This window comes from Mycteria americana, chromosome 10 (assembly GCF_035582795.1).
Source record: "Mycteria americana isolate JAX WOST 10 ecotype Jacksonville Zoo and Gardens chromosome 10, USCA_MyAme_1.0, whole genome shotgun sequence".
NCBI classification, from domain to species: domain Eukaryota; kingdom Metazoa; phylum Chordata; class Aves; order Ciconiiformes; family Ciconiidae; genus Mycteria; species Mycteria americana.
The window spans coordinates 15265269-15290945 of NC_134374.1; the positions used below are offsets into that span (position 1 = coordinate 15265269).

The 25677-nt window shown below is 56.7% G+C and overlaps 3 protein-coding genes across 9 annotated transcripts in view; 1 reads left to right on the plus strand and 2 right to left on the minus strand.

Annotated features, from left to right (window-relative positions):
• ZMYM3 (zinc finger MYM-type containing 3) overlaps positions 1-18033 on the plus strand; it is a 33479-nt gene extending 15446 nt beyond the window's left edge. For 5 of the 7 annotated variants that reach the window (XM_075513430.1, XM_075513432.1, XM_075513431.1 and 2 more), the window contains 18 exons: positions 5-155; positions 713-828; positions 4362-4448; positions 4778-4928; positions 5510-5682; positions 6106-6271; positions 10047-10105; positions 10670-10838; positions 11441-11556; positions 11712-11886; positions 12417-12563; positions 13385-13488; positions 13889-14057; positions 14179-14330; positions 14776-14890; positions 15800-16054; positions 16142-16259; positions 16673-18033. In XM_075513430.1, the coding sequence (XP_075369545.1) occupies positions 5-155; positions 713-828; positions 4362-4448; positions 4778-4928; positions 5510-5682; positions 6106-6271; positions 10047-10105; positions 10670-10838; positions 11441-11556; positions 11712-11886; positions 12417-12563; positions 13385-13488; positions 13889-14057; positions 14179-14330; positions 14776-14890; positions 15800-16054; positions 16142-16259; positions 16673-16871 (2622 nt within the window). In that variant the 3' untranslated portion in view covers positions 16872-18033. The remainder of the gene's footprint in view (positions 1-4; positions 156-712; positions 829-4361; positions 4449-4777; positions 4929-5509; positions 5683-6105; positions 6272-10046; positions 10106-10669; positions 10839-11440; positions 11557-11711; positions 11887-12416; positions 12564-13384; positions 13489-13888; positions 14058-14178; positions 14331-14775; positions 14891-15799; positions 16055-16141; positions 16260-16672) is intronic. The other 2 variants (XM_075513435.1, XM_075513436.1) reach the window with 2 other exon arrangements.
• Positions 18034-18649: 616 nt separating this feature from the next.
• Positions 18650-19543, minus strand: LOC142415295 (gap junction alpha-3 protein-like). The gene has a single exon (XM_075513455.1). It carries the CDS (start codon positions 19541-19543, stop codon positions 18650-18652), a length of 894 nt encoding a protein of 297 aa, XP_075369570.1.
• A 967-nt stretch (positions 19544-20510) lies between these two features.
• On the minus strand, positions 20511-21350 carry GJB1 (gap junction protein beta 1). Its single transcript, XM_075513456.1, has one exon. The coding sequence runs from the start codon at positions 21348-21350 to the stop codon at positions 20511-20513; it is 840 nt and encodes a 279-aa protein (XP_075369571.1).
• Positions 21351-25677: the final 4327 nt, after the last annotated feature.

The following is a 25677-nucleotide window of genomic DNA, read 5'->3' on the forward strand; positions in this document are numbered from 1 at the left end:
GCAGAAGAACACTCGGGTCTACCCGTGCATGTGGTGCAAGACGCTGTGCAAGAACTTTGACATGCTGCCCAACGTGGATCGCAACGGCAAGATGGGCCTGTTTTGCTCCATTTGCTGCACTACCTCCCACAAAGTGAAGCAGTCAGGCTTGGTTGGTAAGAGCACCTACGCAGAGGGAATCAGTCACCTCTCCACTCTAACTCCTTCCTTGGTACTTTTTATTGCTTGTGGATGAGACTGGAAAGAAGGCATGTTGCTTGCCTGGGGAGGAGTCCAGTAGAAGGAGATTTGGAGAAGGAGGAACCCTTGCAGCATGTAGACATCTTAGTACTGAGGGGTAGTGTACATTGCTGTTCTTGAGAATGGAGGAAGCAGTTGTAGTGCCATACTGTGCTGGCATTGCCCTTTGCTTTACACGGAGTACCAGGATGTCCAGGAATGGGTATGGTCTCTGGTGCAAGTATTGCAGCCTGCTTTGTCCAAATTCCTGTAGAGCTAGGATCACTTCCTTGAACCACTCTGCTCTCCATCCGTGTTTAACATTTCTGTCCTAGCAGAATCTGGTGCTCTTAGTTTCCTGGTGTTCTTGTCTCTTGCTTTTTGATAATAGCTTGACAGACTGAGGATGAGTGAGTAGCTTGCATGCCATCCTCAGAATCCAGTCCTGCGTTCCTGTGCTGCTGCCCTCACCAATTCCTATCTGTTTCATCAGGTCCCTCTAGACCCTGCAGCTTCTGCAGAAAGAGTTTATCTGAACCCTGCTATTACAACAAGACAGACCGGGTTGTCTACCAGTTCTGCAGCCCCAGCTGCTGGACCAAATTCCAGGTACTGAAATATCCTTCATGCTGGGCTGGGCCATAGAGCTCATGCCTCCTTTCACACTTAGCAGAGGCTCCACCTTTCTCAAGCTCCTCAGGGAGGGTCCATAAGAAAGTCTCTGCTGGAGCACAAGAGTTGCAGTGACTGTAGTTGCCAATAACTCGGTCTTGGCCCTGTCTCCCCCTTCCTCCGTTGGGATAAGACAGGCTGTAATTCACTCCTGTCTATCGGGTTATGCCCAGTGGGAGTGCAGTGCAGAGCTATGCTGCATGAGTGGTTTGGGATGTAGTGGCCTTACAAGGGCAGAAGCAAAAGCACAAGTAAGCTAGCAAAGCACAGTGGGCACCTGCTAGTGGGGTGAAAAGGGGCAGAGCTGCCCTCTGAGCCAGGCGTCACCAAGGAACATGTCTCCTAGGATGTGTTGTCTAAAAATTTACAGCCAGCAGGGTTGGATACCTCATGTTTAATAATCCTCAAAGGTTTGACTGGTGGTTTTTAATCTTCTGATGTTAAGTTTCAGCATATGTGAAATGTTTTTTGAATTCAAAGGCAACTGGAAGAATATTAGTTTTGTACAGTTGTCAAAGAACAAAGCAACAGCCAGGAAGACCTGGGAAACTTAGGCCAGGACATGCCTTGGGCAACTGAGAAAACTTAGAGAATCTAGAGGTAGAGTTAGTTACTGGCTGTTGCAGCATTTGGTTTTGGGGTTTGGTTTTTTCCTTGTGTTTTTTGTGTTGGTTTTTTTTTGTTGTTGGTTTTATTTGTTTGCTTTAATAAATCCTTGATGTAATCCTTTGCTGGGATCACAAATGGTGTTGGTAGGGTAGCTGTAGAGTTTTTACAGGTGTAGACCTTGTAAGATTTGAATCATAGAATAGTTTTGGTTGGAACAGACCTTTAAAGGTCATCTAGTCCAACCCTCCTGCAATGAGCAGGGACATCTTCAACTAGATCAGGCCCAGTCCAACCTGACCTTGAATGTTTCCAGGGATGGGGCATCTACCACCGCTCTGGGCAACCTGTTCCAGTGTTTCACCACCTTCATTGTAAAAAATTTCTTCCTTCTATCTAGTCTATATCTACCCTCGTTTAGTTTAAAACCATTACTTACTCCTTGTCCTATCGCAATAGGCCCTGCTAAAAAGTTTGTCCCCATCTTTCTTAGAAGCCTCCTTTAAATACTGAAAGGCTGCAATAAGGTCTTCACAGAGCCTTCTCTTCTCCAGGCCGAACAACCCCAACTCTCTCAGCCTTTCTTCACAGGAGAGGTGTTCCATCCCTCTGGTCATCTTCGTGGCTCTCCTCTGGACCCGCTCCAACAGGTCCGTGTCTTTCCTGTGCTGAGAACTCCAGAGCTGGACGCAGTACTTTACTCCGCTCTGGTAACTGGAAGGAGGGGCAGAACCACCTCCCTCGACCTGCTGGTCACACTTCTTTTTATGTGGCCCAGGATACAGTTGGCTTTGTGGGCTGCCGAGCGCACATCGCCGGCTCATGTCTAGCTTTTCATCCACCAGTACCCCCAAGTCCTTCTCCACAAAGCTGCTCTCAATCCCTTCCATTCCCTTCCATTCCCCCCCGCCCAATACTGGGGCTTGCCCCGACCCAGGTGCAGGACCTTGCACTTGGCCTTGTTGAACCTCATGAGGTTCACATGGACCCATTTCTTGAGCTTGTCCAGGTCCCTCTGGATGGCATTCTGTCCCTCAGGCGTGCCAACCGCACCACTTAGCTTGGTGTCATCTGCAAACTTGCTGAGGGTGCACTTGATCCCACTGTCTATGTCTTTGGTGAAGGTATTAAACAGTACGGATGCCTGAGGGACACCACTTGTCACTGATCTCCATCTGGACATTGAGCCATTAACCACTACCCTCTGGATGAGACCATCCAACCAATTCCTCATCCACCAAACAGTCCACCCGTCAAATCCCTATCTCTCCAATTTAGAGAGAAGGGTGTTGTGGAGGACTGTGTCAAAGGCCTTACAGAAGTCCAGATAGATGACATCTGTAGCTCTTCCCTTGTCTACTGATGTAGTCACTCCATCATAGAAGGCCATTAGGCCTTGTTGATCAGGCAGGACTTGCCCTTGGTGAAGCCATGCTGGCTGTCTCAAATCACCTCCCTGTCCTCCATATGCCTTAACATAGCTTCTAGGAGGATCTGTTCCATGATCTTCCCAGGCACAGAGGTGAGGCTGACAGGTTGGTAGTTCCCAGGGTCATCCTTTCTACCCTTTTTAAAAATGGATGCAATGTTTCCCTTTTTCTAGTCACTGGTGACTTCACCTAATTCACCTAACTTGGATTATTGCCATGTAAAATCAGCGTTGTAATGTATGAGTAAACCCATGCATAACCTGGATTAGGAACTGTCTTGCTGGCAGATGTCAGAACACACCTGTGAAAGAAAAAACACTGAAGAGAGTGTTTCAACACAGTTTCTTGGGGATCAGTATTAAGCCAAAGGAGTTCAACATCTTCATCAGTCGTCTGGCAATAAAGTCAAAGTAAGCGTGATAAAATTTTGCAGATGAAACAAAAACTGGTGAAGTGTTAACTCATGCTGAGGTCAGAGCAGTCACAGAAAGCAAAGCAATTGGATTGCTTGGCAAAACTGGTTACTCCTAAAGTGTGCTTAAACACAGTTCAGTGCAAGATTGTGTATCAGCCTTACTCAAGTAGTGTAGGGATATAAGTCCTGGAAAAGTAAGGATTTTGAAAAGGCCCTAGGATTACAGCAGATAAGCCATTCAGTATGAGGGTCTTGGTTTACAGCCACAGAGGGAAGGATTAATTAAGTTATTGCAAGTACAAGCAGAGGAACAGGGAGTTAAAGTTTGGGGGCTAGGGAGCAAAAGAACTACCTAGAATGTTGCACAGATAGGAAGGATGTTCATCCAAAGTCCACTTTATTTTCAATGTTGAAGAAAAATTGGAAGTATGCTGAAAAAAGAAAAATTACATTTGGGCTTGAAAAATGCATGTACTGAGGCACTTGCAGAGTACCTTATCTGAGGTTATCAGAAACAAAACCAGGAAGATAACTTTATTAATAGATACATTCTTGTGGACAAGACACCAAGTGCTAAATGGCAGTTTAATCAAGCAGAGGAAGGTGAGATGAGAATGGCTGCTTGAATTCTGAAGTTGCATTACCTTGAAAATAGAAGCCAGGCACCTGTGCTTCAAGATCTTTTAGAGAAATTCTCAGTAGAGGTAGCGGAGTCCCTGTCTCTTAACGTTTTCAAATCCAGAGGGGTAGCAGCTTGAAAGGTTGCCTTCCTGAGAAGAGCTGGACTCAGTACCCTGGAAGCAAAGTGAAATTGCTCAAGAATCTGCCCTCCAGGAGCTTGAGACATGATCTGATGGACTGACTGTGAGTCACTGACAATGGCAGCAAGCACAGGTCTGAGCAGGGGCAGACAGGCTGCTGTGAACGGTGGAGGAGGCAGGAGGTGGTGGCAGTGCAAAGCAGGTGCTTACTGCCCTCTGTGTGCCTCTCCCTCCATGAGCTGTCTCTGTCTCCTGCAGCGAACCAGCCCGGAAGGTGGGATCCACCTCAACTGCCATTACTGCCACAATCTTTTCAGTGGGAAGCCGGAGATCCTAGACTGGCAGGTGAGGACTTTCCCCAGGGGGATGTTGAGGTGGAAGGCAACCCTGGTGAGGTTGGAGAGGCTCCTTCCTCTCCCTGCTCAAAGCAGAGCTCCTGCGCCAGTGCTCTGAATGCCTTAGCTGCAGAGACGTGCCTGGAGACCATGCGCTGAGTGCTGCGCTCCTGATGTTCAGCAGGATCCTGATGAAGGGCAGGAGGAGACCACTTCTGCCAAACCCCGTGCCAGGAGAGCTGGGGACTTGGCTCAGCCCTATAGTCTTGCTCTTGCTACCCTGACAAGTGTGGGGACCTCCTGCCAGCCTGGCTGACCCGGTGGCGGTCTCTTTGGCAGGACAAGGTGTATCAGTTCTGCTGCAAGGACTGCTGTGAGGACTTCAAGCGGCTGCGTGGGGTAGTGTCTCAGTGTGAGCACTGCAAGCAGGAGAAGCTGCTGCATGAGAAGATCCGCTTCTCTGGAGTGGAGAAGAACTTCTGCAGTGAAGGTACTTGGGGAAGGCACGGGAGAGGCAGAACCCCCATGCCAGCCCATGCTGGGGGAGGAGAAGAGAGCATGGAGAGGAACAGAGGGGAGACTGTCTTAGCCAGGCCCTGGGGTGAGAGCCTTGCCATGCAGTGAAGGGAGGACTGTCATGGCGATGGCTTGCTGTCCAGCCAGGCCCTAGGGCAAGATCTTTACCGTTCATTGTGTCCTTGGGGAGGGCTTTCTCACAGCTTTTCTCTCTCTGGGGGCTGGGGAGACAGCAGGTGGCAGCTCCGCTCCTCCTGTCATCATGCACTTCTACGCTCTTGCGTCTGGGCTGGCCTGACCTGGCCTTGCCCTGCCTGCTGGGTTCCTGCACACAGGAGGTTGGAGTCAGACTCTTCCTAGAAGCATGGAGGTGAGAGATGGCAAGTCCCCATGAGGTCCCATCTTATCCCAGCCCCAGGGGCCAGTGCTGGATTGTTCCCTACAGTGTGTTGCGTGTGCTCTGTTGTCTCCGCAGACCTGGATTCTGGTCATGTTTGGGTCAGGGAGGCCCCCAGTTCATCCTGGGAAGGTTTCACTCCTATTGTTTCTCCGCAGGGTGTGTGCTTCTTTACAAACAGGATTTCACCAAGAACCTGGGCCTGTGCTGCATCACCTGCACCTACTGTTCTCAGACCTGCCAGCGGGCGGTCACCGAGCAGCTGGAGGGCAGCACCTGGGACTTCTGTAGTGAAGACTGCAAAAGCAAATACTTGCTCTGGTACTTCAAGGTCAGTATTGGCACTGGCAGCTTGTGCTAAGTGCTGTGGTGGGCACAGCACCCAGATAAGTGGGCATTGCACTGAGGAAGTTCGCACTGCTGGAGTCTGGCTGGCACTGCTGCGGAGAACCTGGCACTGCTGGAGTCCTGCCTGGCAATGACGGGACACTGCTACGGGGAAGCTCACGTAGCTGGAGTCCCCAGCTGATCCTGCCAGAGCACTGCACTGAGGAAGCTCACAGTGCTGGATCCGCGGCTAGTGCTGCTGTGAGAAGTTCGCACCGCTGGAGTCCCCGGCTGGCACTGGCAGGGCACTGCTGTGGGGAAGCTCACAGCACCTTGCTATGTGCACCTTTCACTGGAGAGTTGTGTTGCACTCGGAGGGGGTGTGGTTAGTTACTCGTTGTTTCTCTCCTGCTGATGCGGGCTTTAGGCAGCTCGGTGCCATGCCTGCAAGCGTCAGGGGAAGCTGCTGGAAACCATCCACTGGCGGGGGCAAATCAAACACTTCTGCAACCAGCAGTGTCTGCTGCGATTTTACAATCAACAGAACCAGCCCAACCTGGACACGCAGAAGGGGCCCGAGAGCCTGCTGAACAGTGAGTAGGAGGGAGGGAGGGGACCTGCATAGCTCAGTCTGAGAGACACAGGGAAGACTGAACAGCAAGGGGTGGAAGCTTCCTGCCCGGGACTGGATGAGACGCTAGGGAACAATCCTGCACTGGCCCTTGGGGGGGAAAGGACGGAGTGGGACCTAATGGGGCTTCTCCATCTCTAACATCTATGGTTCTATGACACACAGGGCCCAGACGGGAGGAGCCGGTGCCAGCGTGCTGCCTGTAGCTCTTAGCAAGGATACTCAGGGATTTAACATCCTCATGTTGCCAGCGGAGAGCTCGATTTACAGGGTTAGGGGACAGCGTGGTTTGGCATGGTAATCCACCTGCAGCCCCACACCACCTCTGAGCTGTGACCTTCTCAGATCTCATAAGCTAATCAGGATTGGGCCAGGTCAGCGCTTGGATGGGAAACATTCAAGGAAAACACAGGGTGCTGCAGGAAGTGGTGCTGGTGATGCTGTAGGTGGGCTCTCCTCAGCCAGAGCTGAACATAGAATGATCTTGAGGGAGTGCTGAGCTGCTGGAGGCACTCTATCTTGCGATGTTAGATTGGAGTCCTACCACTTACCCAAAGATCGCTGCAGCTTTGGGGAGTTGCCAACCCCATGTCCCGGATAAACCCATTCTGCATCTGTGGAGCTCCAGCTGGAGAGGAGATTTTCACTGCCTGTTGCCCCATTTCCTGTCATTAACTTGAGCCAGTTGCTTATGGAAGATTGCAAAGTGCTTTGGGGTCCCTCAGGATGGAAGGTTCTCATAGTGACAGTGACAAGACATCGCTTGGCCTTCGGACACTCGTGTAGTCTCATTCTGCTTGGTCTTTCATAGGCTACGATCTTCTAGGTAATCTGTGTGATGTAGTTAAAATGCCTGCAGCTTATGGTGGGACTCTGTTGCGTCAAGCTTTGACAGATACCTGCATCGCAGGCTCAGGGCTTTGCTGCCCTGCCTGGGATTTCATGAGGTGTAAAACCCTGACTAGGGTGCACCAAGGAGGGGAAACCAAGACAAGGACCTTCCTGTGAGAGACCTCCTCCTCCATCTCCAGACTCTTCCTGGTTCCTCTCCTGACAGCAGTGGGCTGATTGCAAGACAGGGGAAGCCCTGGATGTCAGTGCTGCTTAGACAGCAAAGCAGCGCTGCTCTGCCAGAAGCAGTGGGTTCCCCCAGCCAGGGGAGTCCCAACCTGCCCTCCAGGAGTCACACTCCGTAAAAGGCCATGTGAGGTGATGGCTCAAGTGGCAGCACACTGGAATGACCTGGATAAGGAACTGTTGGTTTCTGCTGGCACGGGGGTGCCCAGGGGGAGTCTGCTTGATGGGGCACAGATTGTCCTGCTGCCCAGGGGAGGAAGAGGTGTTAAACTTGCCGGTTCCTGTAGCTCACTAAGTGATTCCACAGCCCTAGCCATGCTGTTCCATTTGTCCTCTGCTTTCAAGGCATCTCGTTTGTGAGGAACCAGTAACACTGCTTTTGGGACACAGGCACAGCGAGCAAGCTCTGCCTGCAGAGGGAAGCATGTTTCACACCATTTGGCCATTGTCTCCTTGGAGCCATGGACCAGAAGACTGAGAAGTACCTTCTCCACCACCAACAACCACAAGAGTCTGAGCCCCGCCTCCATCACGTCTCTGGAGGCCCCCAAGAACTTTGCTGTTTGGCACGTGGGGCATCACCCTTCACTGTGCCACAGCTGCCTCTCCGTGCACCCTGCAAGGCGGAGGACTCTGAGGGCAGCCAAGGAAAAGCCCGTCAGCAGTGGTGAGCACTTGGCTGAGCAGAAGCTCCAGGCTGCCCCAGCAGCTGCCATGCTTGGTGAATGCCGCTGGTGGCACTGGGCCCTCTGTGTGTTCTGGGACGCGCATCGCCAGTTGTGGGATAGCTGTGGACATCCTTGTCCCGGGACTGTGGCATACTGCTCAGCTTGCAAGGAAGGGTGCTGCTGGAGCCAGGGCCTACTGTGTGCTTACACAGAGAGCTTTCCAGCCCAGCGTGCTGTGCAGGCGATTTCAGGAGGAGCAGCTTGTCAGTGCATGGTGAGGAACAGCTTCTGCCTGGTCCAGCCAGCGTCGCTTGTGGACCTGGCAGCTGTGTTGCCAGCTCACAAGGGACTACCTGATTTCAGGCCCATCTTGGGCAGAGCTGCTGACTACTTGCTTCTTCTCTTGCAGCCAGTGGTTGCCTAAAACCATTCATTCCTATGACCCAGTGGCTGCTGCCAACCTGGTGATCCTGAGAGTGCTTGCTGATGATAAAAGTGGCCATTCCTTTGCTGGGAACAGTCTGTAATGAGGGACTGAGGAGCTTCTGCCACAGAACTGTGCCCAAAGACTTCCAAGGGAAACTGCCTCTGCACGGGGCCATCCAGCTGGAGAGGATAGAGGGCCAGAAGTCACGGTTGGTGCAGGCAATGCCTTGACAGCTCCTTGCTGGTGTTGGGATGAGAGTAAAGAACAAGCTGCAGCTTTCCTGGATATGTAGCCTGGACATGTAGCACATGGAGCTTTGTGGCAGGAGGATCTTGTTTCCCTTAGTCCTAAATCATTGGTCTGTGGGGCAATCAACTTTGCTTTTGATTCTGCTGCAGCAAAAACTCTGCTCATACTCTATAGCTTGTCTTTTCTCATTCAAGCCATTGATGTCTCCTGCCTAGACCTGCTGCCCATCCACTTTGGGCTGGTCAGCAGGAGTTCTTGGATCCATTGAGACCATTGCAGATCCTATGGCTGAATGCTCAGCTGTAGGCTAGGGAGCTTCCTCCAACTGGAACTTACCCGTCCACCTGTGGTGGTTGGCAAGTGGACCCTGCTGGGCCTCCAATTGCTCAAGAACTGTCCTGCATTTCCTCGGGACAGAGGAAATCTGCACAGTGCGAATGCCCATGTGTTGGTCCTTTGGGAGTCTGGGTCTTTCCTGGAGAGCCTATGTGTATGTAGGAGGTGCAAAGGGACCCACCACTCCCTTTGGGTGCTGAGACCTGCTGCTTTCCTTGCAGATGTCTCCTTCATGCATGGCCCACGGTTAGTCAGTGCTGTAGAAGACAGTTCTTTTTCCCAGCCACATGGGTAACCAGGGCTTACAGGAGACTTGGATGAAGGTGCTCTTTGAGATGGGTGCGAGTTCTCTGCAGAGCAAATGAGCTGGAATTATCATCCAAGCAGGATGGTATTGTCACCACCTGAGACTAGTGTCTGCCACACGCACCTCTTACCTGCAGGTGATCCTCTCTTTCCTTAGGGGAATGGACTGCATCCCTATGGCTATGGACTACATCCCTAGGGCTCGGGCAAAGCTGTCTCACTGCTTTCTGGGATATCTTGTAATGCTACTACTAGCTCTGTCACCTTCTTCCTAGGGATCTCGAAGCACTTTGCCAAGATATTTGTAGCAGGGAGATGGAGGCACAGGGAAGGGCCATGGCTCGGTACAGCAAGCCAACAGGCAAGAGCTGGGAATAGAGCCCTGGATTCCTCTCTCTACAAGGGGCTGGGATTTCTCCTGACCTGCTGTGATAGGGATGGGGTGGACTGCAAGGGAGCACAAAATGACATGAGAATGACTTGATCTTGGAGTTGTAGTGTCTTCTGAGCTGCTAGGGCTAGAGATTGTGGAAACATTAACTGTTCCTGGAGTGGCCAGGAACAGTTTCTGGGGGGCCTGTCCCTGCCCTCTGGCTGCTGCCACCTCCAGTCCCAGCAGTGGGACCTGTTGGCCCAGGAGCTCTTGAACTTAGAGTCATTGCTTTCTCTTACAGGTCAGACTTCAGAGCCAAAACCACCTGCCCCTTCCCCACAGAAGGCAGAGACTAACATGGTAAGGGCCGTTGGAGGTAGGAGTTTGCAAGATAGGACAAAGGGGCTGTCCCCAAAGAGAGGACAGATCTGCCATTGCTCAGGGAGATTTTATTCTTCTACAACCAATGCATTTGAAGATGTCTGGGTACTAGGAGCTGATAAGAGCTGCTGGGGAGGGCAGCATCAGTGTATCTCCTGCAAGGGGGAAGAATAACCATTCCCCAGGAATCCATGATGGGCTCCACAATAGCCTGCCACTGTGGCACTGGCTCCTCTTTGTACTGTGGAGCATTGTGCCCGGGTATAGTCACTGTCCCACTCTGTTCCCTGCTGCCCTGTGGGACAGGAGCAACCAGTGCCAGACTCCCTGCTGGCTGCTGCAGAGATGCTGCACAGGCTTGCTGCCTGCCAGGAGCAGCTTGGCAGTCCTTTGGCTGGGTCTGACCATGGGAGCGTCCGTGCATGTTGGGGGCTGCCAGGCTCCAGGAGGTGCTTTGGGAGTCTCTCCAGCCGTACCTGTGGTTGGGAAGAAGTGGTGCTGCCTTAGGTGGACTCCAACCTCCTGCTTTCTGTATTTCCTCAGCTGTCGGCAAAGACCTCCTCAGCCCAGATGTCTCCAGCCGCACCACCTCCCCCACCCCCTCCAGTTCCAGCCACCCCTCGGAAGAACAAAGCTGCCATGTGTAAACCACTGATGCAGAACCGGGGCGTTTCCTGCAAGATAGAAATGAAGTCCAAAGGATGTCAGACAGGTAGGAAAACAAGACATAACTGCAGGATTACAGTGGTGTTTTGGAAAGTCAAGTGGCATGTTCCTGCTGCAGACTAAATGTGAATCCAGCTTGAAATGCTGTACAGAGCAGCTGGGTGTTTGGCACCGTGCTGAGGAGTCTCAGGGCAGTGCAGGGCACACACAGCAGGGCTGGAGGTAGGGACCCCATTTCCATCAGCAGCAAAAGGAGAGACGCAGAGAGCACTGCAGCATGATCCCACCTCTTGTGGGACAACTCCTGTTCCTCTAGAGATCATCAGTTTGTCTCAGGGACTGTCTGCTGAGCAGGTTCCACACTGTAGCTCCTGTCGGGCACGTGTGTGTGGTCTCCAGCATATGCAATGCAACTAGACCTCTCATTAGGACCATGTAAGAGCAGGGCTTGCACCTCTGGCTAAGGCAAGCCTCTCTTCTTGCAGGGCTGTTTGGCTTGCTGCTGCTCCACCTCTTGCCCATGAGTCACAGAAGCTGGTGGCTGGAAGGGCTGTGGTGCTGGATAGCTGGGGGCATGGCAGTACGCAGAGGAGCTGGGTGGAGGAGCTGCTGGGAGCAAGCTCACTGACATACTTTTGCTCTTGTCAGAGGCTGACTGGAAGCCCCAGATGATTGTGTTGCCAATCCCTGTCCCGATCTTCGTGCCTGTGCCTATGCATATGTACTGCCAGAAAGTACCTGTGCCTTTCTCCATGCCTGTCCCGGTAAGCAACACACTCCACCCACTCGTGTTCTCTTACTGTCTCGATCCTGCCTTGCTGCAGCCTCCCTGCTTCTCTGTTTGTCCTCTTCTCCTGCCTCTGCTTTTACATTAGTCAGCTGAGTGTCAGTTTTCTGCCTGGTGTGCTGCTGTTGACAGGTGCCTGTGCCAATGTTCCTGCCCACCACGCTGGAGAGCACAGAAAAGATTGTGGAGACCATTGAGGAGCTGAAGGTGAAGATCCCCTCCAATCCCCTGGAGGCTGACATCCTGGCCATGGCCGAGATGATTGCAGAGGCTGAGGAACTGGACAAGGCCTCCTCAGACCTATGCGGTAGGTTCTGCCATGGCTTGGCAGCTGGCCCAACAGCTGGGATCATGCGGGGTTTGCCGGCTCTTGGAGCTAGAGCATCTGCCTGGATTGCAGGTCCCCCAAAGCCTTTGACAAGGGAGCAGGGAAGAGCAAGTCCTCAACTTCTGCTGAGGAGGTACCAGGAGGGAAGAGCTGCAGCAGGGAGCAGTGTCTGCCACTGTCCCTTTTGGGGGTGCCAGTCTTGTGGCACATGCGCAGCACTGTTTATTCAGGTTCAGGCTCTTACCTAAAGCAATTTTCCAGCCAGAAGACTAGCAGTCCTGACCTCGCAGGTCTTTTTACTTGGGAGTGCATTCCTCAAGCATCAGTGACTAGGGCTGTAGCTGGGAGAGGACAAACGTCCAATGTCTTGCTGTCCAGGGAAAGCTGGACAGTGCAAATGTCATGGGGCTGCTCTGAGCACAGGATTGTGCTGCAGGGAGCGTTTTCCAGGGAAAACAGACAAAAGACTTTCTTGAAAGTTGGGTTTATGATCTGCTTTTGCATTGCAGACCTGGTGAGTAACCAGAGTGCAGAGGGTCTCCTGGAGGACTGTGATCTGTTTGGACCGGCACGGGACGATGTGTTGGCTATGGCGGTCAAGATGGCCAATGTCCTTGATGAGCCAGGGCAGGACCTGGAGGCTGACTTCCCTAAGAGTAAGAGCTGGGTGAAGCAGGCGTGCAGGGCTGCTCATGCTGCAGCAGGGTCCTCCCGCTGCCCTCGGCCAACTGTTGCCAGCAGCATTAAGAGCTGTGTGAACTTACCTCCCCATGCCCTCTGACTGACCAGGCTTGAGGCCAGGAACTGAGAGTCTTGCAGATGACTGCTCGCAGCAGGGGCGAGGAGACCACCACTTTTGAAGGAGTGTGTGTTTGTCTAGACTTAACTGACCTGTTGCGAACACAGGTCTGCAGAGAAGGGGGAATGAGAAGCTGATTTTAACAGCACAAAAAGCAGGGCAGTGGCGCTGGTGTGCTTATGGATGATGATTCCAGAGGATCCAGCAAGGCAAGAGAGAGACCTGGACAGAGCATGACATCCTGGGAGACGGCAGAATTGCTGAGTGTCCATTAGTGGGCAGAAGGTGGAAGAAGAGGCAGGGACTTGCAGGAGCACAGCAGTGCTGAGGCAGGATGCTAGCAGCGAAGGATAGAGAATTGGGGTGCCTGTGCCAGGCTGTCCCCAGTGCTGGCCTGGCACAAGGGGATGAGGAATGTTCCTCAGGTTTAAAAAAACAAACAAAAAAATGTTGGAGTGGAGAATGTGGGGCTCTGGTTAGTCTGATAAAGCTTAGCATCGTCTGCCAGAGCTGTATTTCCTTTGTTGGGCTGTGGCTGAAAGTTCGTACCAGGTGGTGGTGGAGGGTGTGAAGCGTTGGGCTGTGTGTTCCTTCTTCACCTTGTTGTAAGAACCAGGCCAGCACAGGGGACAAGATGAGAATTCTCAGCTGAGCCCTTCTGCCTGTGTTTCCTTTCAGACCCTCTAGATATCAACCCCAGTGTGGACTTCCTCTTTGACTGTGGGCTGGTGGGACCAGATGATGTGTCCACAGAGCAAGATCTTCCTCGTGCTGTCCGAAAGGTGAGCTCTCCGTGGGTACTGCCTGCTTAAACATCTTTGGGTTTGGAGTGGGCGCTGCCGTCTGGGACGTACGAGGTGAAGTGTGCCGGAGGCTTTGGTGTGCTGGGGAGGTTGTGCCCTCTTCCTTCAGGGCATGCCAGGCTTGTGGGCCACTCCTTGAATTGAAAATACTTGTCTCTCACTTCGGAGGAGCTTTGAATGCCACAGGTCATGTGAGAGCTGGCCTCTTTCCTGCTGGTGGTCCTCATAACTAATGGGCCTTGTTGGCTTGGCTGTCAGCAGAAGGATGCATGCTGGCATGAGCACAGGCACATTGGGAGGGAGCTGACAGTCAGCAGGTCTGAGGGGTGGCCAGGACCACCCAGCCAGGTGCCCAGTCTCACAGTACACCTCTCTGCAGGGGCAGAAGCGTCTGGTGCTCTCTGAAAGCTGTTCCCGGGACTCAATGAGCAGCCAGCCCAGCTGCACGGTGCTGAACTACTCATACGGTGTGAATGCCTGGAAGTCCTGGGTGCAAGCCAAGTATGCAGGGGGAGAGACCAGCAAGGGAGAGGAGCTACGCTTTGGCCGTAAGTGCCCTGTCTGGATGGGGTGGAGTGGCAGAAACCTCCCAGAAGCTGAGTCCCAGGGTGTTGAGGTGCTCCTGGCCTTGCAGGCTATTGTCTGAGGCTGCTGTGCTTGTGTCCACAGCCAAGCCCATGAGGATCAAGGAAGACATCTTGGCCTGCACAGCAGCTGAGCTCAACTACGGCCTGGCCCAGTTTGTCAAGGAGATAACACGGCCCAATGGGGAGCGCTATGAACCAGACAGCATTTATTACCTCTGCCTTGGCATCCAGCAGGTGAGGGAGGGCTTGCTGCCCTCAAGTCAGATCTGAGTGAGGGGAGCTTGTACCCTTTATTCTGCCTTCTGGGGACCCAGAGAGGCTCACTGGACTCTCCTTCAGTGCCTCACCCCGGGACAGCAGTCCACCTTGTTCGGTCTTTGTTCTGAAGCCCAGTGGGTAGGGTAGCAGCTATTCCCCAGCCTTGCACCCTTCTTGCACATCCTTGAGGAGGGCTGGGAGACCTCCCCAAACTCAGTCCTTTCTTCAGCACCAAGTCTGCTTTGACATGCCCCGGGGTTTTCCTCACAGCTCTCAGAAGTCGCTGGTTTTAGGAGTCTGCCCCGCAGCTCTTGGTTGTACAAGGAGGGGCGCTCTGCATGTGTGCCCTGAGCTCTCTGGGGAGGGTTTGCATTCCAGGTGCTGCCATGTCTATCTTGACTGTGTGTTCTGTCCTTTCTAGTACCTGCTCGAGAACAATCGTATGGTGAATATATTTACAGACCTTTACTACCTGACCTTCGTGCAGGAGCTGAACAAGTCCCTGAGCGGCTGGCAACCCACAATCTTACCAAATAGTATGTGTCTCCAGAGTACCTTCAGTCACGACACGTACTCAGTTTGTGCTTCTAGCCTTGGATCCTCCGGTCTGATTGTGCTCCCCCAGCCTCAACCCTCTTTCTTGGCATAGGCAGCATGGTCCCGCTGTGTCTTGGTGTCATGCTGATCCATACCAACAGTGGAGCCAGCCTGGTTTATGCCTCAGCAGTTTCTGTTGCCCAGAATCAGGGTAGCTGGGAGCAGAGCATGGCTGCTTTGTGTCCTGGGACAGTTTGAATCTTTACAACACTTCACAGTGATGTCTCCACCCTTTGGCAAAGAGGATACCAAGCCAGGAGGCATGCTGGCCCATACCTTTGTGTTCCCAGCACATGGGCAAGTCCTGCACACTGTGCTAAGTGTTGGCCAGGGTTGCTGTGCTGCTGCCTGGTGAGCAAACTAAAACTTAGAGCTCTGTAGACGCTTTTCATGATGCTGTGATCTGGGCTGCCTTCCCTGCTGTGTCTTGTCAGTGGTTCACAGATCCAGCCTCACCTCTGCATATTGGCTGTCCCAGGCAGAGGCATTTGGCTCCAGACCTGTGTGTCTAGGCAGGAGCTGGCCATATCTGTCCTGCCTCCTGCTTTTCTTTCATCTCACACTGAGTGTGGTGGAGCACTGACCTGGAGTTCACTTTGTGGCCATCTATAGGGATGAGCAGTTAGGATTGATTTGGGTTCCGGCCTGTGGTTTGGCTGTGCTCTGGGGTGGCTCATGGCTGGGCAGAGCCAGCATCTAGCTCTGCTGATGGCTCTGGAGAAGTAACCTTGTGGAAAAGGGGATGTTGTGAAGCATCATTGTTTTGCAGTGAGCTTGCCTGGGCAGGGTGAGAGGATTGCCACAAGGCCACTGTTGATACGACCTGGTTCTTCCTCTGTGTATTGCAGACACGGTTTTCTCACGTGTTGAGGAGGAACACCTCTGGGAGTGCAAGCAGCTGGGCGTTTACTCACCCTTCGTGCTCCTCAACACCCTCATGTTCTTCAACACCAAGTTCTTTGGGCTGCAGACAGCAGAGGAGCACATGCAGCTCTCCTTCACCAACGTGGTGCGCCAGTCCCGCAAGTGCACCACGGCCCGTGGCATGACAAAGGTGGTGAGCATCCGCTACTATGCTCCTGCCAAGCAGAAGAAAGGCCGAGGTAGGGTCTGATGGAGCATCTCTCTGTCCCTCCCCCTGCCTCTCGCATTGGATCCCAGCCATGATCCTGCTCTCTCCCTCTCTGCAGATGGCGGCTCTGGAAAGCGGAAGCGTGAGGAGGAGGTACCAATGCTGGAGCAGCGGGAGAACAGGATGAACCCACTGCGATGCCCAGTCAAGTTCTATGAGTTTTATCTCTCCAAATGGTGAGGCTTTCTCTGGAGAAGGGGGATGTGCCATTTTGGGGTCACCTCTCAGTTTTGGTGGCACCCTGTGGAGTGGCTGCTGTTCTCCAAATATTTGTACTTGAGTGTGAAGCTTTGCCCAGGGTCTGCACTGCTTGTATAGACCATGGTTGAGACAGTGCTTCTTTCTGGCCCCTTCCACTACTTGCCTCTCTCCAGACAGGCAGGAGTGTGCAGTATGAGTCCTGGTGCTTGGCTGGTTAGGGGCTTTGGTCCTGAGCGAGGAGCTGCAGACTCAATTTGTGTCCTCATCCTGCCGAAGGATGAGAGGCTGTGACAAGCCTTGAGTCCCCCTTGATAACCATGAGGGGAGGCCAGGCTCTCTGAGCCCCTGAAGCTGATACCCCAGGGCTCACCTTCCTCTCTCTTTACAGTCCTGAGAGTCTGCGGAACCGCAACGATGTCTTCTACCTGCAGCCTGAACGGTCGTGCATTGCCGAGTCCCCACTCTGGTACTCGGTCATCCCCATGGACCGGAGCATGCTGGAGAGTATGCTGAACCGCATCCTGGCCGTGAGGGAGATCTACGAGGAGCACAGTCGACTCAGCAGCCTGGAGGATGACATGGACTAAGAGTGAGGTGCTGCTGGGCTGGCTGTGCTCCAGCCCTGGACACCTCGTCTCCCTGCCTCCTGCTGCAGGGCGGGGGCCATGCAGCATGGGAGGGGATGGTGCTGTGGCAGTGCTATCCCTTTATCATTACCGGACTTGGACATCCCATCCTGTTCATTACAGGCCTCTTCTACATATGTGGCCCCTGCACTCAGCCCTGCCTCCCGTCCCGACTGGTGGGTGAACCATCTTCCCCGGGGCCAGTCCCCACAGCACAGGGGTGGCAGAGCCCCTGGGGCAGCTCCCCTTGCCCAGCCCTGTCCCCCACTACCCCCAGCCCTGACACTACCGCCCTTTCCCCCTGCCCTGGGGCAGGAACTGCACTATATGGCAGAGTGCCATCTGGGACCAGCGGCCCCAAGGCTTTTAATTCCCCCTTCCTTTAGCATCCCCTCGCGAGGCTGCAGGTGCCACAGCAGGAAAGGTAGCCCTGCTGCTGCTGCTGTGGCAGGATGGTGTTTTCAAGCCAGTGGGGAAGGACCACCAGCAGCCTGAGAGCTGTTGGGTCAGGGGGAGGGCTTGCTCCCAGGGGTGGGAGATGTTTGGGCTGGCTTTGGGGAGCAGAGGGAGCCAGCACTGGAACGTGAGGGTAGAGACCCGGCCTTGCCCCAGGGACAACTCCCTTGTACGCAGCTGGGCCCCCTCCCTCAATTTTGTCAATGTTTTCTGAGTTGGCGGAAAACTGATGGAGACGGGTCTGTGCCAGTGCTGCCCCTCTCTCCCCGCTGTCCCCTGTCCTGGTGTAACCCCCCTCCCTGGTGCCAGGTGCCATCAGTGGGTCCCTCTGCTCCAGCCAGCCGCTGGCAGAAGGGAGGAGCTCTGCCTGGCCTCCTCCTCCTCCCAAAGCAGTGGGGTGTCAGCACCCTGCCCAGGGCGAGCCTGGCTCTAGCTGTGCTGTTCCCTGCTGCCTCCTGCCCCTCCTCGTGTTCTGGTTGGTTTTCTTGAGCTGTACATGGGTCTCCTGTTGAGCCTGTATATATTGTTCTGGGCCCTGGCCCAGAGCCATCCGTTCTCTGTGTCCATGTGGAGAGTGAGCTGCTCCCTAGTCTTGTTGTAGTGATGCCAGGGCGGTAGGACTAACCCTGTGTCTCTGGAAACCATTCATTTCAAATAAAGATGCGGAAAACTTTTGGCAGCCCCTGCTTTTTTCCCCTGGGCAGGGTGGGCACTGCAGGAGAGCAGGGCCAGCATCCCACTGCTGCTGTGCACCTTGCTTCTGTCCATCCCTACTTGTGCTGCCTGTACTTCCTACCTTGTCTGGCCCCTGGTGTGCTGCCAGCTCTGGCATGCTGGGGTGGCCCCTGACCCCATACCCGCTGGTGCCAGCCTCGCACACCCTGCCTGTCCATGCCCTGCTTCTCCCTGCCCGTCCCTTGCCCATAGGGCTGCAGCCCAACCCAACCCAGCAGTGGCCCTGCCCTGGCTACGCAGTGTGCCCATGGGACAGACCGGTCGGAGAGTGATGCCATGGTGCCCGGGGACAGAGCAGGAGTCAAGTGAGGTGTAGTCAGTGTTTATTTGCTTCCCCCAGGGCTGACAGGCTCCTGCCCCAGCCCAGCCCTACTCTCAGCCCCACTGCTCCCAGGAGCGCAGGGAGCAGCCGAGCTGTGCCCCCAGTGCCATGCCCATCTCTTGCACTGGCCGCGGGGTCCATGCCATGAGCCTGGCAGGGCCCAGAGACAACCACAACTGTGGTTGCCTGTCCATCACCCATCCCTGAGCATCCCAGCAGGCCACGTTCACACTGCCAGGTCTGCCACTCGTGCCTTCCCATGGGACCCACTGGCCACCCCTAGCCATGTACCTGCCTTCCCCAGGGGTGCCATGCTGTAGGGAGGTCTGCCAGCAGCCACAGGGCTGCCACTGCCAGGCAGGGTGATGCTGGTGCTGTGGGGCCCCACAGGGCCACCACGACTGGGCAGGATGTGGGGCTTGGGGCCTGGCCCCTGCCAGCACTTGGTGAGACCCAGGTGGTAGATCTCCACCAGGTTGAGCAGCAGGGACACGCAGGCCACCCCCAGCATGAAGAGGATGAAGATGGTTTTCTCGGTGGGCCGGGAGATGTAGCAGTTGACGGTGTTGGGGCAGGGCCAGCGGCTGCAGGTGTAGAGGGGCTTCAGCTGGAACCCGTACAAGGTATACTGGCCCACAATAAAGCCCACTTCCAAGAGAGCCTTGAAGACGACATTGCAGATGTATGTCCTCAGGATGGCCCCCTGCATGCAGACCCGTCCCCGCGTGTCCACCACAGGGAGCCGGGGCTGCCTGGGGCGCTGCCGCCTGGCCCTGCTGCTGGCCCGTGCTGCTGCTTGCTGCTGCGCCTTCTCCAGATGCACCAGGTGCAGGATGTGGGCCAGGAACACGAGGCTGGGGGTAGAGACGAAGATGATCTGCAGGACCCAGAAGTGGAGGTGGGAGATGGGAAAGGTGCTGTCATAGCAGGCGTTCTGGCAGCCGGGCTGCTGTGTGTCACAGGAGAAGCCAGACATCTCATCGCCCCAGACCCGCTCAGCAGCCACCCCCAGCACCAGGATGCGGAAGATGAAGAGGACGGTGAGCCAGACCTTCCCCACTACTGTGGAGTGCTCCTGGGCGCTCTCCAGCAGCCGCCCCAGCAGGCTCCAGTCCCCCATGGCACGTGCTGCAGTGCCCTGCAAGACAGCCACCCTCCAGACACGGCTGCCCCACAACCCGCAGAACCGCCACCCCATCCCCCTGCCGGGCAGGCGTGCAGGGACCCAACCCGGGACTGTCCCTAGAGTGTCCCCACCATGTGTCCCATGGGACCCCCTAACCTGTCGCAGGCAGCGCAGCAGGAGCAAAGACCTCCGGCAGAAAGCAGCCCTGCCACGCTGGGAGCACTGTGGGGGACACCGGGGTGATGATCCGGCATGGGGACCCCTCACCGTTGGTGGATGCGTAGGGCAGAGCCCGGTGCTCCCGCACCGTCAGCTCCCGTTGGCAGGGTGCTGTGGGATGCTGCGTGGCCCCTTCCCAGTTGGTCCCTGGCTCCTCAGCGTGGTGCAGACAGGTCCACACAGCTCCATCCATCCGTCCACCCGACAGCGGGCGCGGGGTTATTGGGGCATGAGGCAGCTGCATGCCCCATTGGCTTCCATTGTGACTGGCAGATGAAACAGCCACTGGGGAAACTTCTTCCCTCTATTTTTGGTCTGGGCACTTTTCTAAATATATTTGGGGCTGCAGGGGCTGGTGCTGGGGGACTGTGAGCCCTTGGACACCGCTCAATGCCACCCAGGGGTCACTGCTCCTGCATGCCGGCTGCCAGGGCACCGCAGCCACGGCCCTAGCCCAGCCCGGTCACTGCAGCCCCCACAGCCCCTGGTGGCACCCACCTGGGCTAGGGCGCAGGGGTGGGCACCCCACACTGGCACCCCAGCCCCTGGCACATCCCAGCCAGAGCAGAAAGGAGGCAGGCAGCACCTGAGAATGGAGATTTAATGGCCCGAGATGCCCTCCTGGCCGTCTGGGAGGTCCAGACTGGCGCCTGAAGGATGCTATCCATGAGACAGGGACAGCACAGGGCTGTGGGGCAACTGTGGGGCAGGGGCAAGGGCTGGAGCCCCTGTGGTGCTGGCACTAGCAGGCAGAGCAGCGGTCGCCTTTCTCCTGTAGCCCGGGGTTGCGGCGCAGCATGTCCTTGAGGGAGCTGTCCTGCTCCGTCAGCAGCTGGTTGATCTCATTCTGCTTGTACTCGGAGGAGAGCTTGTGCCCGTAGAAGGAGCCCTTCCCTGATGGGGGGTTGGAGTTGTGCTGGCCTCGGCGGGCACAGGCCCGTACCACCAGGTAGACCAGCTCCGCCATGTTGAGGACGATACAGATGCTGGAGGTGACCAGCATGAAGACGGTGAAGATGGTCTTCTCTGTGGGCCGGGAGATGAAGCAGTCAACGGTGTTGGGGCAGGGATAAGCCTCGCACTTGACCAGCCGCACCATCTGATAGCCTGGGTAGAGCATGTAGAAGATGTACATGAACACAGCCTCGAAGAGCAGCCTGAAGACCACGCTGCAGACATACGTCCACCAGAGTGAACCCGATATGCGCATCTTGTGCTTCTTCACCTCCTCCATGTGCTTGGGGTCTGCGTGCCCTGTCAGCACCAGCAGTTTCTTCTCCTGGTGCTGCTGGTAGGCCACATGCATGGCCACGAGGAGGGCCGGTGTGGTGACAAGGATGAGCTGCAGGGCCCACAGACGGATGTGGGAGATGGGGAAGAAGTGGTCATAGCAGACACTGTTGCAGCCAGGCTGCTGGGTGTTGCAGGTAAAGGCGGATTTCTCATCCCCCCAGACACTCTCAGCTGCCACCACCAGCACCATTATCCGGAAGATGAAGATGACGGAGAGCCAGATGCGCCCGATGGCAGTAGAATGACGGTTCACCCCACTCAGCACCGTGTAGAGGCCAGCCCAGTTCATCGTTCCTCACGTCTGCAGGAGCAAGCAGCGAGAGATGGTGTTAGGAGCAGGAAGGGTCCCTGGCTGAGAGCTACCACGTCCCAGCCTTGGTGGCAGCAGCCCCAGGAGGGACCTGGGAGCAACTGGCTGCCACAGCCCTGGTAGGTAGACAGTAGGATGGATGGACAGCAGGACGGCAGTATGGCTCCTGCTGCTGACACAGCTCAGGGCAGTTTTGGCCTGCAGTGCCAGCTGTTCCTGCCCTGCCACCCCACACTGGCATGGGGATCCTAAACCACAGCTGCTGCAGAGGATGGGGGTGAAGCTCCCACACCTCTGCAGAGACCCCTGATCTGCACCCAGTGCTGAGCTCTCTGGCTAGGGATGGACCCAAGGAGCTCCATGGGCTCCTCTGCACCAGCACCTCCCCGCCCTCAACCTTAACCCCCCATTCCCTGTAGGAGTGGGGCCGGGGAGCCCCGAGCTGGGGGGACCCCCCATGCAGCCATGCACTGCCACCCTCCTAGAGCCGTCCCTGCCTGGGGAGCATGGGGTGACCCCGCACCCCAAGCACAGATCCCCGCCCTGCCGGCGCCACCCGCTGGCACTGAGCAGCTCCGGGAGCTGCTTCCCACCCCGAGCACGAGGCTGGGGGGCTGGGACCTGCCCTCTGGCCCCCCCCAGTGTGGAGGGTCCCGGCGGTGCATACCTGCCAGTGAGGAAGGGTCCTCGTGAGCTGCCCCCAATGGCCCCTCTAAGGTCTCATGTCTCCGGCAGGAGAGCTCTGCTCCGCCTGCCCTCGTCTCTATCCACCACTGCCCTGCACTGGAAGTCATATGCTGCTTTATAAACTATTTACATACAATGGGGCCTTTATCGGCCCCTGAACAACACACTTTAGCATTCAGATCCAATGCCCTGACTTCCGCCCACCCTGGCCAAACAAAGTGCCTGTGTGCTGCATTCCCGCTGCCCAGCCCTCCACCCACTCCCACCTCGCCCCACGCCAACCTCCCCGCAGCCACAACCTCCCTGACCGTGGGCTCCTCTTTGCTCTGCCTGGCGGGACCTACGCTGCCAGATGGCCACCCAGGGTGCCTGGGGGGTCCCGTCCCCAAGATGCATGGCAGAGCGTAGCTCTGTGCCCATCCCGCATGGACAGCATGGGGCACTGTGACTGGAGCTGGGGTCTGGCTGCTCCCCAGCGTGGCACTGAGCAGTCTGTGGGGACCCATGGGGCTGGGTGGACTGGGTACAGCCCCCGTGGGTCCCAACATGCCCTCGAGGCTCTGCTGCCAGGGAGTTGGTGCCAGCAGCACCAACTGTGAGGGTGCTGGAGCTGCCCTGTGTATGCCCCATCCTATTGGGGTCATGGGAAAGAGTCTGCCGGGGTGATGCTGGCTGTGTGCTAACAGGGGCTGTGCTCCTCTCCCGGCCATGTGCTGAGGGAGCTGCACTCCTGTCCCGGGATGGGGGGCCACTGATGCTGTCCCACTGCTCAGACATGCTGGTGGGGCAACAGCCCCTGCGCTTGCAGACCCCCCATGCCCCTATCCCTCAGGGCTGGTGTCCCAGCCTCACCGTCACACTGTGCCCCATCCCCATGGGGAAGTGCCATGTCCTCAGCCTCAGGTGGAGAGCAGCACATCCAGTAAAACCTACCAGCTGGGAGCCCACAGGGTGGCGGGGCAACAATGCCATCCCAAATGCCACCTCCACCCCTTAGCCCAGGGTGTGAGCCCTTGGAGCTGTGCAAATGGTGGTGGGCAAAGACCCTCCAGTGAAGCTGCAGGGAGGGCAGCCAGTGCCCAGGCCATGCTCTGCTCCTCACCCTCCCTGGCCCACGGCCAAGTCCTTCTGTGGCCCCCACCCTGGACCCCCCCTGTCCCCCCAGCTGGGGGTCGTGTAGCCACCCCTGCAGCAGTGCTGTGCCCACCAGGCTCTCACCTCAGCACCAGAACAGGCAAAGCTCCTCAGCCTCCAGCGCAGCACCCTGGACTTTATACTGCCCGCCGGCACGTCACCCACCTTGCCCAAACAGCCTCGCTCCTTCCAGGACTTGCTCCCTGCCAAGTAAACACCGCAGGTGTGTCCAGCCCACGCTCACACCGCCGAGGCACCCACCAGCACCCACCACTGCGGCCAAGTATCCCCTGGGGACAGCCCAGCAGCCACCACAGCACCGAGGCAGGGTCAGACCCCCAGGATGGTCCCTGTGGGAGCTTTGTGGTCCCCCTGGCCACGCTCCCCTGCTGTGAGCATCCTCCCTGCCATGTCCCCTGGAAGTCGGGCACATGCACCATGGTGAGGCCCTGCTCTCCATCCTTGGGGACAGCTCTGGGCACCCCCAGCACCTGGAGCACCTTGATCTGCTGCTGCAGGCTGTCGGCTGGTCCCTGGGGAGACACCAACACACAGATTTAATGTGTAAAAGTGTAGCCAGGAAAGGCAAACAGTCTGTCAACGATTAACCCAGCTAACGGCCCACTCCAAGGACCTGCCACCCAGCACCCTGTGTGGCCCCACAGCGTGCCGGGACATGGCGACCCTGCCCTGCATTCTGGGGCCCCAGGGTGGGCTGCAGGACCCCGCACACCATTCCCTGCATGACGATGGCAGTGGCGCCACTGTCCCTCGTATGAGGATGGCGGGTGGCACTGTGGGGCAGTGGGGGGCGACGGGAGGGGTGCCCCCGCAGCGTGGCGGGGGCGGTGGGCAGTGAGGGGCCGGGCATCGCTGGGGGTGCGGGGCGGGTGGGGCCGGCTGGGGCCGCAATCTCGGCCCACGATAAGCCGCCGGTTGAGTCAGCAGCGTCCGACGGGGAGGGGGAGCGGCCGCAGCCGCCGGCACCGCCCTGGCCGCGCACCGGGGGCCGCGGGACGGGGGGAGATCCTGCCTGGAGCGGGGTGCGGAGGAGGCAGGCGGATGGGCGGCACTGGGGGGGTGTCGGGGAGCAGACTGGGGGGGGCAGTATGGGCAAGGGGCTAGTGGGGCCAGGCTGGGAGGATCAGGCTGGGTGGGGAGCACTGGAGGGTCCCGGGGGGTGCGGGACGCAGACTGGTGAGTACTGGGGGATTTGTGGGCTGGGCTAAGTGGGGGGAAGCATTGGGGGGGCTGCAGGAGCCAGGCTGGGAGGGGCACTGGGGGGCAATGGGAGCCAGGCTGGAGGTTACCGGGGGCGCTTCAGGAGGCAGGCCGAGGGCAGCGGGGCAGTGCGGGCTGGGGGTGGTGGTCGCCGCCCGCCATGCCGGCAGCAGGTGGCGCTGTGGGGCCGAGTCGGGCACCCGCGGGGGGCTCAACGCATGGGAATCCCCCTAAAAATATAATTAAAATGGCGAAAAAACAGGCGAGAGGGAGGAGAAACCAGCCTGGTGCCCGCCCGGTGTCCTCACCGGGAGGTGATGGGAGGACCCGGAGCCCCGGGGATGGGCGGGAGCGCGGGCAGCACCCTCGCCTGCCCAGGACTGCCGCTGACCTCCGTGCCCGGCCTTCGGGCACCGCCGCCTGTTTGCAGTAGGCAAAACTGTTGTGCAAAAGCCAGCGGTCAAGGACAGGCTGTACGAAGCAGCAGTGGCCGGCACTGCCTCCAGTGCTCAGAAAACTGCCCCGTCTGCAACCACATGCACCAGAAACGGGCTCTTTGTTAAAGACGTTAATCATGAGGTTAATTTGGTGTCTGAAGGTGCAGTGAAGAGTTCAAGGATGTGGGCACGTTGAACGCAGACAAGCTGATGAGATGGGCAGGGCTGAGCCAACATCCGGATGTCGGGACAGGAGTGACACAGCTGCTGGTACCTTTCTGGGGTCAGAGATATCACAGCCCAGCAGTCTGTGTCGGTATGATAGAGGAAATTAAGCTCCAGCCATCACTGAAACACCTCTGCTGCCAGGAGGAAAAGGGTACTGCAGAGCAGGCTCTCAGAACCCCCTTTCCCCTGCCATCCTGCCCCAGGCAGGGGTGGCCCCATGCATGGCTCAGCCTCGCTGCCAGCCTGGATGGCCCCTGCAGCGCAGGGGCCGCCGGGCTTCCAGGCTCAGGCTGACAGCAGCACAGGCATCCCTGGATCCATGCTGCTGCCCTGGGAGAGACAAAACCCTCTAGTTTGAGTCAACTCTGCTGGGAAGAGCATTGGCAGCGGGTGAGCACAGAAATCCTTTGTGCCACTGCAACACGGGGCAGAGGGGAATTGCAGTGCACGGAGTAACGGCTTGTCCTGCCCACCTGTGGGTTTGCTGTCCTGTGTCCTGGGTGCATCAGGAGTGGGGACCAGGACCAGGACACCATCCCGGTGGTGCTGCTGTGCGGAGGAGCATCCCTGCCCTCTTGCTGGCTGTGGCTCCTGGAGCA

Bases quoted from the DNA above. Each gene is read 5' to 3' on its own strand.
- LOC142415295 (XM_075513455.1), bottom strand. From the start codon at position 19,543: ATGGGGGACTGGAGCCTGCTGGGGCGGCTGCTGGAGAGCGCCCAGGAG.
- GJB1 (XM_075513456.1), bottom strand. From the start codon at position 21,350: ATGAACTGGGCTGGCCTCTACACGGTGCTGAGTGGGGTGAACCGTCAT.